General features: G+C 31.2%; 1 protein-coding gene and 1 long non-coding RNA gene across 2 annotated transcripts; both read right to left on the minus strand.

The window, feature by feature from the left end:
- Positions 1–139: 139 nt before the first annotated feature.
- On the minus strand, positions 140–1,634 carry LOC134256923 (uncharacterized). Its single transcript, XR_009989820.1, has 3 exons — positions 1,480–1,634; positions 485–542; positions 140–226 (listed from the first exon to the last, which is right to left on the minus strand). It is a non-coding gene; the product is annotated as an uncharacterized LOC134256923 (long non-coding RNA).
- A 7,469-nt stretch (positions 1,635–9,103) lies between these two features.
- Positions 9,104–10,260, minus strand: LOC134256922 (uncharacterized). Its single transcript, XM_062739596.1, has 3 exons — positions 10,190–10,260; positions 9,822–9,935; positions 9,104–9,350 (listed from the first exon to the last, which is right to left on the minus strand). Exons 1-3 carry the CDS (start codon positions 10,228–10,230, stop codon positions 9,188–9,190), a joined length of 318 nt encoding a protein of 105 aa, XP_062595580.1. The 5' UTR covers positions 10,231–10,260; the 3' UTR covers positions 9,104–9,187.
- Between the last annotated feature and the right edge of the window lie 589 nt (positions 10,261–10,849).

Raw genomic sequence — 10,849 nt, forward strand, 5'->3', positions numbered from 1 at the left:
AAAAGACTAAGAATTGAGGAAAAAGAAATTAAGACTTGTTTTAAATTTTAACATATAAGACCATTAAAAGAACATCTATCAAGAGAAAAAAAAAATGGAGAAAGCTCTACAGACAATACAAAATGAAAACAAATGTTCTCCAATCAATCATTGATTGATTGAATTATACCTGGGCTGCGGCAGCATGCTGTCCACCATATTGAGGTTGCTGGGGCTGATTAGCTTGCTATCAAGTATATAAAAATTTAATAGTGTTGACAATTTTATTGATCATCATTATAATAGAATCAGGGACCTATATAAGTAGTATATAGGTCCGTGATAGAATTAACCTGATAGTTTTTACAAATGAATCCAGTATTCTCAGTACTGCTTCAATTTAACAGTTAATATTATATAAGAGATATTTTTTCAAATACTTCTGAATATCAATAATGAAAAATATTTCTTTAAAAATGAAATATGCACTGATACAGATACATACCAATTTAATTCTTGGATCAATCCATGTAGTCTGTTTAGTGTTGTGGTCAATGAAAAAACTGGAAAAAAAAATCCAAAATTGTGAATATTAAAGATACTAACAGCTGACTAAGAGAAAGATAGAGCATTACAGATGGGTGCGTCAATTTACCCAAATGGATAGAACGGACCCAAATGGAACCCAAATGGAACTCAAATGGACCAAACTGGAAATCAAATTGACCCAAATGGAATATAAAATAAATATATTATATCATATTCTCAAGTTTTTACTTATTTAAAATATAGAAAATAATATGAAATTAACCATGTTAACATAAAAGAAAATATTTTAATATCATCATTTTCTTAAACTTGTGTTTTCAAAAATGCGATTTAATTCTATTTGTAATAACTATTGAACATAATTGAATACAAAACCGAAGTATTTGATAGTTTCTAAGGCCATAGGAACGGAAGGGGGTGGGGGGGGGGGAGAGAGATACTAAATGCCAACCCCACCCCCACCCCCAAATAATTTTGTCGGTGTATAGAATACTATCAAAACTTCATGTCTCAAAATACAATATTAGAGATTAATGATAAATATAAAACTCCAGTTGTAACTGTAAGTTCATTTATTTTCATCATTTTACAAAAGTAATAAAATACGACAATACATATTTAATATATTTCCATTTGGGTCCATTTGATTTCCATTTGGGTCCATTTGTGTTTCCATTTGGGTCCATTTGTTTCCATTTGGGTTCCATTTGGGTAAATCGAAGCGCCGTTACAGATTAATCAAGAGCTGAGCAATATTTTCAAATATGTTCCATCTACCCTACTCAAACGATTAAGTAAAAGTCCTTTCTAATTAAAATATGCCTAATAGAATAATAGATCTACGCACAAAAAATCATAATAATTTTATAAAATACGTAAATCATTTCGAATTTTCTCTGAATACATCAGAGTGATCTTCAATATGTTGCAAGTAAATAATTAACTACTCACTAAGCGCCCTGGTTAGCATCCCATCGAGCCTCCCATCCTGGAGGCAAGGGTGGCCCGCCCTGCATTTTATGATGTTATGTAGCTACTTGCGAAATGCTTCCTTCAAAATACAGTTGACAATGTTTATTTACAAATATCCGGAAGTACATAAGATAAGGTCAAGGACGCTCAAGGCGAGTTCTGTCCCCTTGCGGTTAAGGGGAGTCGAGGCACAAAATTAGATATGTAGTAAAATCAACTGAAGGGATTTTATTTATTTATTTATTTATATTTATTTATTTATTTATTTATTAAATAAAAAATGCCACATTTATTTGAGAGTTTCTCCACTAAAAAACTGTAAAAAAAAAAAAAAAAAAATGATCTGGAAAATTGCATATCACATGTAAAAACTGTGAAAAAAAAAATGATCTGGAAAATTGCATATAATGCGAGATTTTGGTATTAAAAGGGGATTAAAAATATCTCAATTCTTCTATGAGATGAAAAAAAAATCCATAAAACTCAAGGAAAATATTTGCAAAAAAGCCCCCCCCCCTCTCTCTCAATGAAATTACAAGTAGAAGAAAAAAAGTAAAAGTTCTTCCTTATCACCGTTAATTTTTTTTTTTTAAAAAAAAAATGAATAATACTTTTTTTTTAAACATTAAAACATGTACTTTAAAAAATTTCATGACACTGTCATAAATTAAAAAAAAAAATAAATAAATAAAAACTTGTATTGGTCGAAAAATGTTAATTTTCCTTTATATGACCTAGATTTGCCCCGTTGGATTAAAAAGAACCCATCGGTCATCCATAAAATGGAGTCTCCGAGAATATATGACAATACATGTAGCAATGGGAATATTAATTAATATATTAATATCGTATATGATTCATTTAAAGTGGATTAAAACTATTAATTATTGTGAGGTCTTTATATCATTGATAGAGACTGACACGCCGTTTGAACTCTAGAAAGCTTCAGTGGATGTAAATAATTCACATGACCCTCCAAAAAGTATATATATAAAATAAATATTCTTGATGCGCGGTAACATGTCCAGAAAATGACAGATGTGGATAGTGAGGTGTTTCGAAGCTGTCAATGAAAAGAATAACCAATGTGTCTTGGTCATCTTGCTACAATTGAATATGCAGTATTTAGTAGTAAGCGAGCAAACGAGCTTGCATATCTAGAATTACTGTATAAACAAAAAGCGTTTATAGGAAGAGGAAACCACATGGAAACCGAAGAGGCGAGTGTCGTTAAAGGTTTGACTGATACTAGTATTCAGGTGAAAAAAATCTTGTTAGCAATGAAAAACGAAATACAAAACACACTGAAAGCAGTATATATAAAGAATGAGAGGAGGTAATTCGACACAAAATATTATATGTAAAAAGATCTAACTGCAGACACTCATGGAACCAGCAGAAAACATAGGGGTCTTGTGTTCCGGATTGATAAATGTAAAATAATTTTTCAAAAATTTGTACCTACATTAAATACACTCTAAAACTTGCTTAAATACAGATTCTGACATGATCAGGCGAGAAAAATAATGTTTTAAAAAAAGTACTACACCTATATACATAAACTCTCAAAGGACGCACTTGACATCTTGGAAAAAATACCCCCTCCCACTTCAGCACCTATTTCTGGACTCTAAGGCATTTATTTATTTAGTTGCCACAGTTCTCTTCGCTACAGTGATGATTTTCCTAAATGTTGGTGCGGTTTCTCATTCGTGGACATGCGTTTAATCAAAAGAAAAACAGTTACGATATCTTTGACTTGGAGCTCATCTCGCTGATCGACCTCAAAAGAACGGAAGTTGACAAGGTTGCATGGTAACGACGCAAGGGCAATAATCGTGGTATATCCTATAGCGTGCTTATAGAGCAAGTGTCCTGTAAATTATGTAACAAATCCCTTATAGTTATATATTAAATGAGTCTTGACAATTTAGCCTGTGAAACCAAACTTTAGCCGGTATTTACCAGTTTTTACTGTCCTTTTCTTGTCGGTAAACATTTTTTCCGCGAAACTGGGAGTCCTTTGGTGTTACCATTTGCTTTCGATTACCCTCTGAGTTTTCCGTATACAAAAGTCAACTTCCGTTCTTTTGAGGTCGATCAGCGAGATGAGCTCCAAGTCAAAGATATCGTAACTGTTTTCTGTTGATTAAACGCATGTCCACGAATGACAACCGCACCAACATTTAGGAAAATCATCACTGTAGCGAAGAGAACTGTGGCAACTAAATAAATAAATGCCTTAGAGTCCAGAAATAGGTGCTGAAGTGGGAGGGGGTATTTTTTCCAAGATGTCAGCTTGCGTCCCTTTGAGAGTTTATGTATATAGGTGTAGTACTTTTTTTAAAACATTATTTTTCTCGCCTGATCATGTCAGAATCTTTATTTAAGCAATTTTTAGAGTGTATTTAATGTAGGTACAAATTTTTGAAAAATTATTTTACATTTATCAATCCGGAAGACAAGCTCCTAGTTTATGTATATAGGTGTAGTACTTTTTTTAAAACATTATTTTTCTCGCCTGATCATGTCAGAATCTTTATTTAAGCAATTTTTAGAGTGTATTTAATGTAGGTACAAATTTTTGAAAAATTATTTTACATTTATCAATCCGGAAGACAAGCTCCTAGTTTATGTATATAGGTGTAGTACTTTTTTTAAAACATTATTTTTCTCGCCTGATCATGTCAGAATCTTTATTTAAGCAATTTTTAGAGTGTATTTAATGTAGGTACAAATTTTTGAAAAATTATTTTACATTTATCAATCCGGAAGACAAGCTCCTAGTTTATGTATATAGGTGTAGTACTTTTTTTAAAACATTATTTTTCTCGCCTGATCATGTCAGAATCTTTATTTAAGCAATTTTTAGAGTGTATTTAATGTAGGTACAAATTTTTGAAAAATTATTTTACATTTATCAATCCGGAAGACAAGCTCCTAGTTTATGTATATAGGTGTAGTACTTTTTTTAAAACATTATTTTTCTCGCCTGATCATGTCAGAATCTTTATTTAAGCAATTTTTAGAGTGTATTTAATGTAGGTACAAATTTTTGAAAAATTATTTTACATTTATCAATCCGGAAGACAAGCTCCTAGTTTATGTATATAGGTGTAGTACTTTTTTTAAAACATTATTTTTCTCGCCTGATCATGTCAGAATCTTTATTTAAGCAATTTTTAGAGTGTATTTAATGTAGGTACAAATTTTTGAAAAATTATTTTACATTTATCAATCCGGAAGACAAGCTCCTAGTTTATGTATATAGGTGTAGTACTTTTTTTAAAACATTATTTTTCTCGCCTGATCATGTCAGAATCTTTATTTAAGCAATTTTTAGAGTGTATTTAATGTAGGTACAAATTTTTGAAAAATTATTTTACATTTATCAATCCGGAAGACAAGCTCCTAGTTTATGTATATAGGTGTAGTACTTTTTTTAAAACATTATTTTTCTCGCCTGATCATGTCAGAATCTTTATTTAAGCAATTTTTAGAGTGTATTTAATGTAGGTACAAATTTTTGAAAAATTATTTTACATTTATCAATCCGGAAGACAAGCTCCTAGTTTATGTATATAGGTGTAGTACTTTTTTTAAAACATTATTTTTCTCGCCTGATCATGTCAGAATCTTTATTTAAGCAATTTTTAGAGTGTATTTAATGTAGGTACAAATTTTTGAAAAATTATTTTACATTTATCAATCCGGAAGACAAGCCCCTATGGCAGAAAACGAATCTCCGTGGAAGATCGTTCTTTATTATACGAGGGTTGTTCGAAAAGTTCGTGGACGAAGTCAATCTTCGTTATATTACTCATTAGAAATTTAAAATTAGCACAGCATAATATGTAAAAATATTTGTTTTGTTGATATGTGAAGTTTCATTCCATTCGATTTATACGGAAGCGTATTAGTGCACACTTTACTTTTTTTTAATTTCGACACTTTAATCTGTAAATTTTACACTTTAAAGTGTAAATTTTACACTTTAATCTGTAAATTTTACAATTTAAGTGTGAATTTTAAACTTTAATCTGTAAATTTTACACTTTAATCTGTAAATTTTACACTTTAATCTGTAAAATTTACACATTAAAGTGTAAATTTTACACATTAATCTGTAAAATTTACACTTTAATCTGTAAATTTTACACTTTAATCTGTAAAATTTACTCTTTAATCTGCAATTTTTACACTTTAAAGTGTAAATTTTACACATTAATCTGTAAATTTTACACTTTAATCTGTAAAATTTACACTTTATTGTTTATTCACATAGTCAATTTAGCATCTTCACACATCCTCAGTAACACATTTGTAAGCCAATAAAATGTTAGTATAAGCAAATTTTCTGAATTGATAGGATTTATAGATTATATCACAATTGTGTCATCCATATATTATTTATGTGAAAAAAGTCTAACAGGCCCTGGAATCTATATTGGGGGGAGGGGTCCTCAAGCACCTGTGATCGGGAATACTGTAAACCAACTTTTATTCGCGACGACTTTATTTCGCGATTTACCAGGGATAAACTAGTTCGCGACGATTAATTTTCGCGATCAAGCCTTTTTGCATCTGTTTTTAAATAGACAAATATACTATAAGGACCGGTTCGCGGCGAGAAATATTCGCGATGATGAGGTTCTCGCAAACTTCGCGAAAATTTCTCGCACGCGAATAAAAGTTGGTTTACAGTATGTGCATATATGTTTGATATGCTCTTCACCTTATATTCAAAGAAAATTTTTACCTTAATATAAAACATCAGAATTAAATTTTATCATGCACGAAACACGGTCTGTTGGCTTAGAAATGTGTTACTGAGGATGTGTGAAGATGCTAAATTGACTATGTGAATAAACAAATAAAGTGTAAATTTTACAGATCAAAGTGTAAAATTTACAGATTAAAGTGTAAAATTTACAGATTAATGTGTAAAATTTACACTTTAATATGTAAAATTTACAGATTAAAGTGTAAAATTTACAGATTAAAGTGTAAAATATACAGATTAAAGTGTAAATTTTACAGATTAATGTGTAAAATTTACACTTTAATGTGTAAAATGTACAGATTAAAGTGTAAAATTTACAGATTAAAGTGTAAAATTTACACTTTAATCTGTAAAATTTAAAGATTAACATGTAAAATTTACAGATTAAAGTGTAAAATTTAAAGATTAAAGTGTAAAATTTACAGATTAAAGTGTAAAATTTACAGATTAAAGTGTAAAATTTACACTTTAAAGTGTAAAATTTACATATTAAAGTGTCAAAATTAAAAAAAAAGTAAAGTGTGCAAGTGGCACTAATACGCTTCCGTAGATTTAACATAAATCAATTTATTTTTATTTTAAGATCAATATGTTTTTACCCGCAGAGCACACTTCACGGCAATGTAACGTCAAAACATAAATTATAGCGTCAAGAATTTCTATAAAAACTATCCCCATACATTTCACACAATATAATCCAATGCCCACTTATTAAATCCTTTTTCTAATACTTGACAATTGTTTTGTAAGAATTGCTCTCGTTGTGTAATTTCCTTGTTATGGTTTTAATTTCTTTTATTCCTTAACTCTTCTTTCACAGAATAAGCAACTCTGAAGCGCTTGTGTCTTTCCTTGACGTCCCATCTTATTATGTTTTTGTGAAGACTTTTACTTTTAAACCGTTTCTTCACAGATTGTCCTCATCCGATACAGAGTCTCTGTCACTCAAATACTGCCTTTACTATATGTATACACGTGCAAAACTTGACATATTTTCTTGATTCCTCCAACATTTTTAGAGTTTATTTAGGATTTTCCTGATTAAAACACAAAATTGCATCGTTATCTGCTGCTCCGTGACGTTCTAAAACGTCATCGTTTTTGTCATTTTCAATGAGGACTATACCTATCTTCTCAAGTTGATTTCTTTTCAACAAAGCAAAATATTAAGCCATAATTTGGAATACGAATCGATGTAACAATTCTTAATTTGAATTTCTAGGTTGTTTTTCGTTTTAGCTCCATTTGACAGAGAATATGACTACAAACATTATTTAGAGTATTGTTTGTAACTTACTAAATTTTGACCTGCACCGCAATCCGATTTTTTGCTTTTTTGAAATCTGGATAAGTTTTGAATAAATCGTAATATTTTTTAAAAAATGGAATACAAATCATTTGGATTTATTGTTACCGGTAATTTATTTCTACCAAATTTGGATAACATAATGACGTCAAAAAGAAAGGTATGACAGAAGTCCTTGAACTTTTCAAACAACCATCGTATAAGATGCTAACGCAAAATAATTACAAACCAACATCAATTGTTTAGCAAATATATCAACTTATTCAAATGAAATACAATCAGCTCCATGATGGAAATATCTATAAACGTTTAACCAGGAGTGAGTACATGTAAGTTAGCATGAACTCTGCTAGGATTTTTGTAGATTTTTAATTTTCCCCGAGGAAATAAATCCGGTTACTAAAATGGTGATTCAAATGGGGATTGACTGCAAAAGGGATCTCATCTGTCCGGATAATTTCTCATGCAAGTTTCAAAATAGGACATTTTATTTCTTGCAGGTCAACCTTCGTGAACATGTATATAAATATACATTTAGCTTGGACGTTAGTAATGAATGAACTTGCAGAATGTAGTCATTCTTTATGCATAAAATAATATTGCAGTTAGAGACATCATTTGTCTACATAACTCTTCAACTGTTTTAAGATATGTATCGTATGATTTAAAAAAAAAAGTTTTGCCGATAAATTATATATATCTTCGAGATGTGCCCACTACATTTTAATGTATATTGAATTTGGATTTTTTATTTTCGGCAATTGTTGAGAAAATACCATTTGTGAACATTTTTTATGCAAGATATTCCATTCAAAGGTACATTGATATCGTTAGTTCATCACATTCAACAGTTGTCAGAATAGGAAGTTTTTATAATTTATGCGAAAATTACCAGTGATGTTCATGAAAATCTAGTTTGCTGTCAAAAAGACTTTTCCTTTTTCTTATATTTTCAATTTAAATATTTTTGACATAATTATCACAAAATCTAGTAAGAATTCCCACATTTTCATCCAACTTGGCACATTTAATAATTTCATGATTGCAGTTCGTCTTAAACTTAATGGTAGTTTTTCTTTCTTTTTTTTTTTTTTTTTTTTTTGCATGACAATGCATCACAAAGCAATAAAATGACTGAAAAGCGAAGTTGATATTTTGAATTAAAATGCTTACAAACATGAATTACTGAAGGTTGTTATTTTCACATTGAAAAACAATAACTACGACATACATGTATTATTAATTGACCTTTAAAGCAAATCAGTACGATGCAATAATAACGATGTTATGTTAACATAATTTTAAGAAAATAGTTACACACCAGGACTGAAAACGTTAAATATAACAAATGAGGACGATACGATCGTAGTTAATTTTTACATCTATTAGAACGAATATCATGCCAAAATCCTCACACCATAAGATCGGCACCATGAATTAAAAATGTAAAGTTGTTATATTTGTTAATATATAATACATGTATTTTATGATAATAATTCATATATTTTGTCTAGATTCTCTGATAGATGTTTCTCTGCATGTCAATTAATTGAGCATCTGATCAGAACAATAATGTTTTAACAATTCCTTTCAAATTATTACAAGGAGGTTACAAGCATTGAACGTCCATTCAGTACATTGATTGGGCCCTGTACCAAAGCTGGATTTGGGCCCACCGCAACTACCCTCATCCCAACATTATGGGGGTCTGGTCCTCTTCTGTGCTTCATGTTAGGACCTGTAGCTTGAATAATGTCCTTGCTAAAATACAAAAAAAAAAAAACGTAATAAACTTCTATGCAGTTGTTCAAAGATGATTTTAAAAAGTCAATATTTCAAGAAGATAAAATCCACATAATTGAAAACTAAAATATCGAGACCTTTAAAGAGATAACTTCAAGGAGCGAAAATTAAAATTAGAATGCCGCGTTTACGAGAATATTTCGCTCCCGTTTTATTTGTGCCCCCCTACTTCATCTTCGCTAGCCAAGGGTTTCCGATCCGATACCTACTATGTAGAGTAGGTATCAGATCGGAAACCCTTGCTCGAGGATGCCCTACTCGGGCAAATTTAAAACTGTTTGAATTCAAAGCACACATTTTTAAACATATGTGAGGCGTGCAAAAAATAAAACAAACGAATCTGGAACACACTCTCTACTTGTACTTGTACTCTAGTTTTGTACGATGGCCGATAGCGTAAGTTTTCTTTAAAAATGTCAGGCTATTTACCTAAGAAGTGATCTATTGGGACCTTTGGGCAGGGCTGGGTTAGGTCCCTGTGGCGCTGTGCGATAAGGAGACTGGGGAATATCATTGGATGTAACAACTCTTGAGGTGAATTGACTGAAACACAATTCAGTATAATTTTGTATTTGCTTGATTAGCAGCTTTAGATGACACAGAATGAGAACAGTTTATGTATAACTTAAAAAATAACAATGAATCTTATCTGCTTTATCGGTATCCATTTACACAATCGCAAATTTCTAGCATTTGAAAGGATCAAATATGCTAAATGTTTAAAGCAATGGATTTACAATTATTCCTAAATTATTACTTATATTTACAGATATTTATAGATTTAATCTCAATCTTACCTGGTTGTCGATGAAGTGTAAGGAAGAAAGCAACATGTCATTCCTGGAATTCTCTTTATCAAGCTGGTAAAAGGAGACACAGTTCTATAACACAAAATAAAAATCAGGTAACATTTTACTCCATTGTATATACGAATTGTCGACGTATTTTTAGGTCACCTGAGTAAACTCAGGTGACCTATTGCTATCTATTGTCGTCCGTCGTCGTGCGTCGTCCGTCGTCCGTCGTGCGCCGTGCGTTAACATTTAAACATTTTCAGCTTCTTCTCTGCAACCGCTCAACCAATTTCAACCAAATTTGGCACAAAGCATCTATGGGTGAAGAGGAACAAAAATTGTGAATTTCATGGTCCCTGCCCCCCTGGGGCCTGAGGGGTGGAAACAAGAGGCCCATGGGCCACATGATCACCTGAGAAGCTTTGACCATTCTGTTCTTTACCAGATTTCCTCCTTGTAATACAAAATGAATCCCCACCCTACCCCACTGATCATAATTTAGACATTTTAAAATCTACATTACCCCAGGATCCTTCCATGTGCACATAAGTTTCAGCTTTTGTGGCCCAGTGGTTCTTGAGAAGAAGATTTTCAATGATTTTTCCTATATATTTCTATGTAAAACTTTGATTCCCCATTGTGGCCCGCCCTTCCCCCGAAGGT

Source organism: Saccostrea cucullata, unplaced genomic scaffold (genome assembly GCF_032062105.1).
Source record: "Saccostrea cucullata isolate Sc308-1 unplaced genomic scaffold, CSIRO_AGI_Scuc_v1 ctg15579, whole genome shotgun sequence".
Taxonomy (NCBI): domain Eukaryota; kingdom Metazoa; phylum Mollusca; class Bivalvia; order Ostreida; family Ostreidae; genus Saccostrea; species Saccostrea cuccullata.

Coding starts and splice junctions, on each gene's coding strand:
- LOC134256922 (XM_062739596.1), bottom strand. CDS start 10,230: ATGACATGTTGCTTTCTTCCTTACACTTCATCGACAACCAG. Junction 9,936..10,189: donor TACACTTCATCGACAACCAG/GTAAGATTGAGA, acceptor ATTGTGTTTCAG/TCAATTCACCTCAAGAGTTG. Junction 9,351..9,821: donor CCCAATAGATCACTTCTTAG/GTAAATAGCCTG, acceptor TTTGTATTTTAG/CAAGGACATTATTCAAGCTA.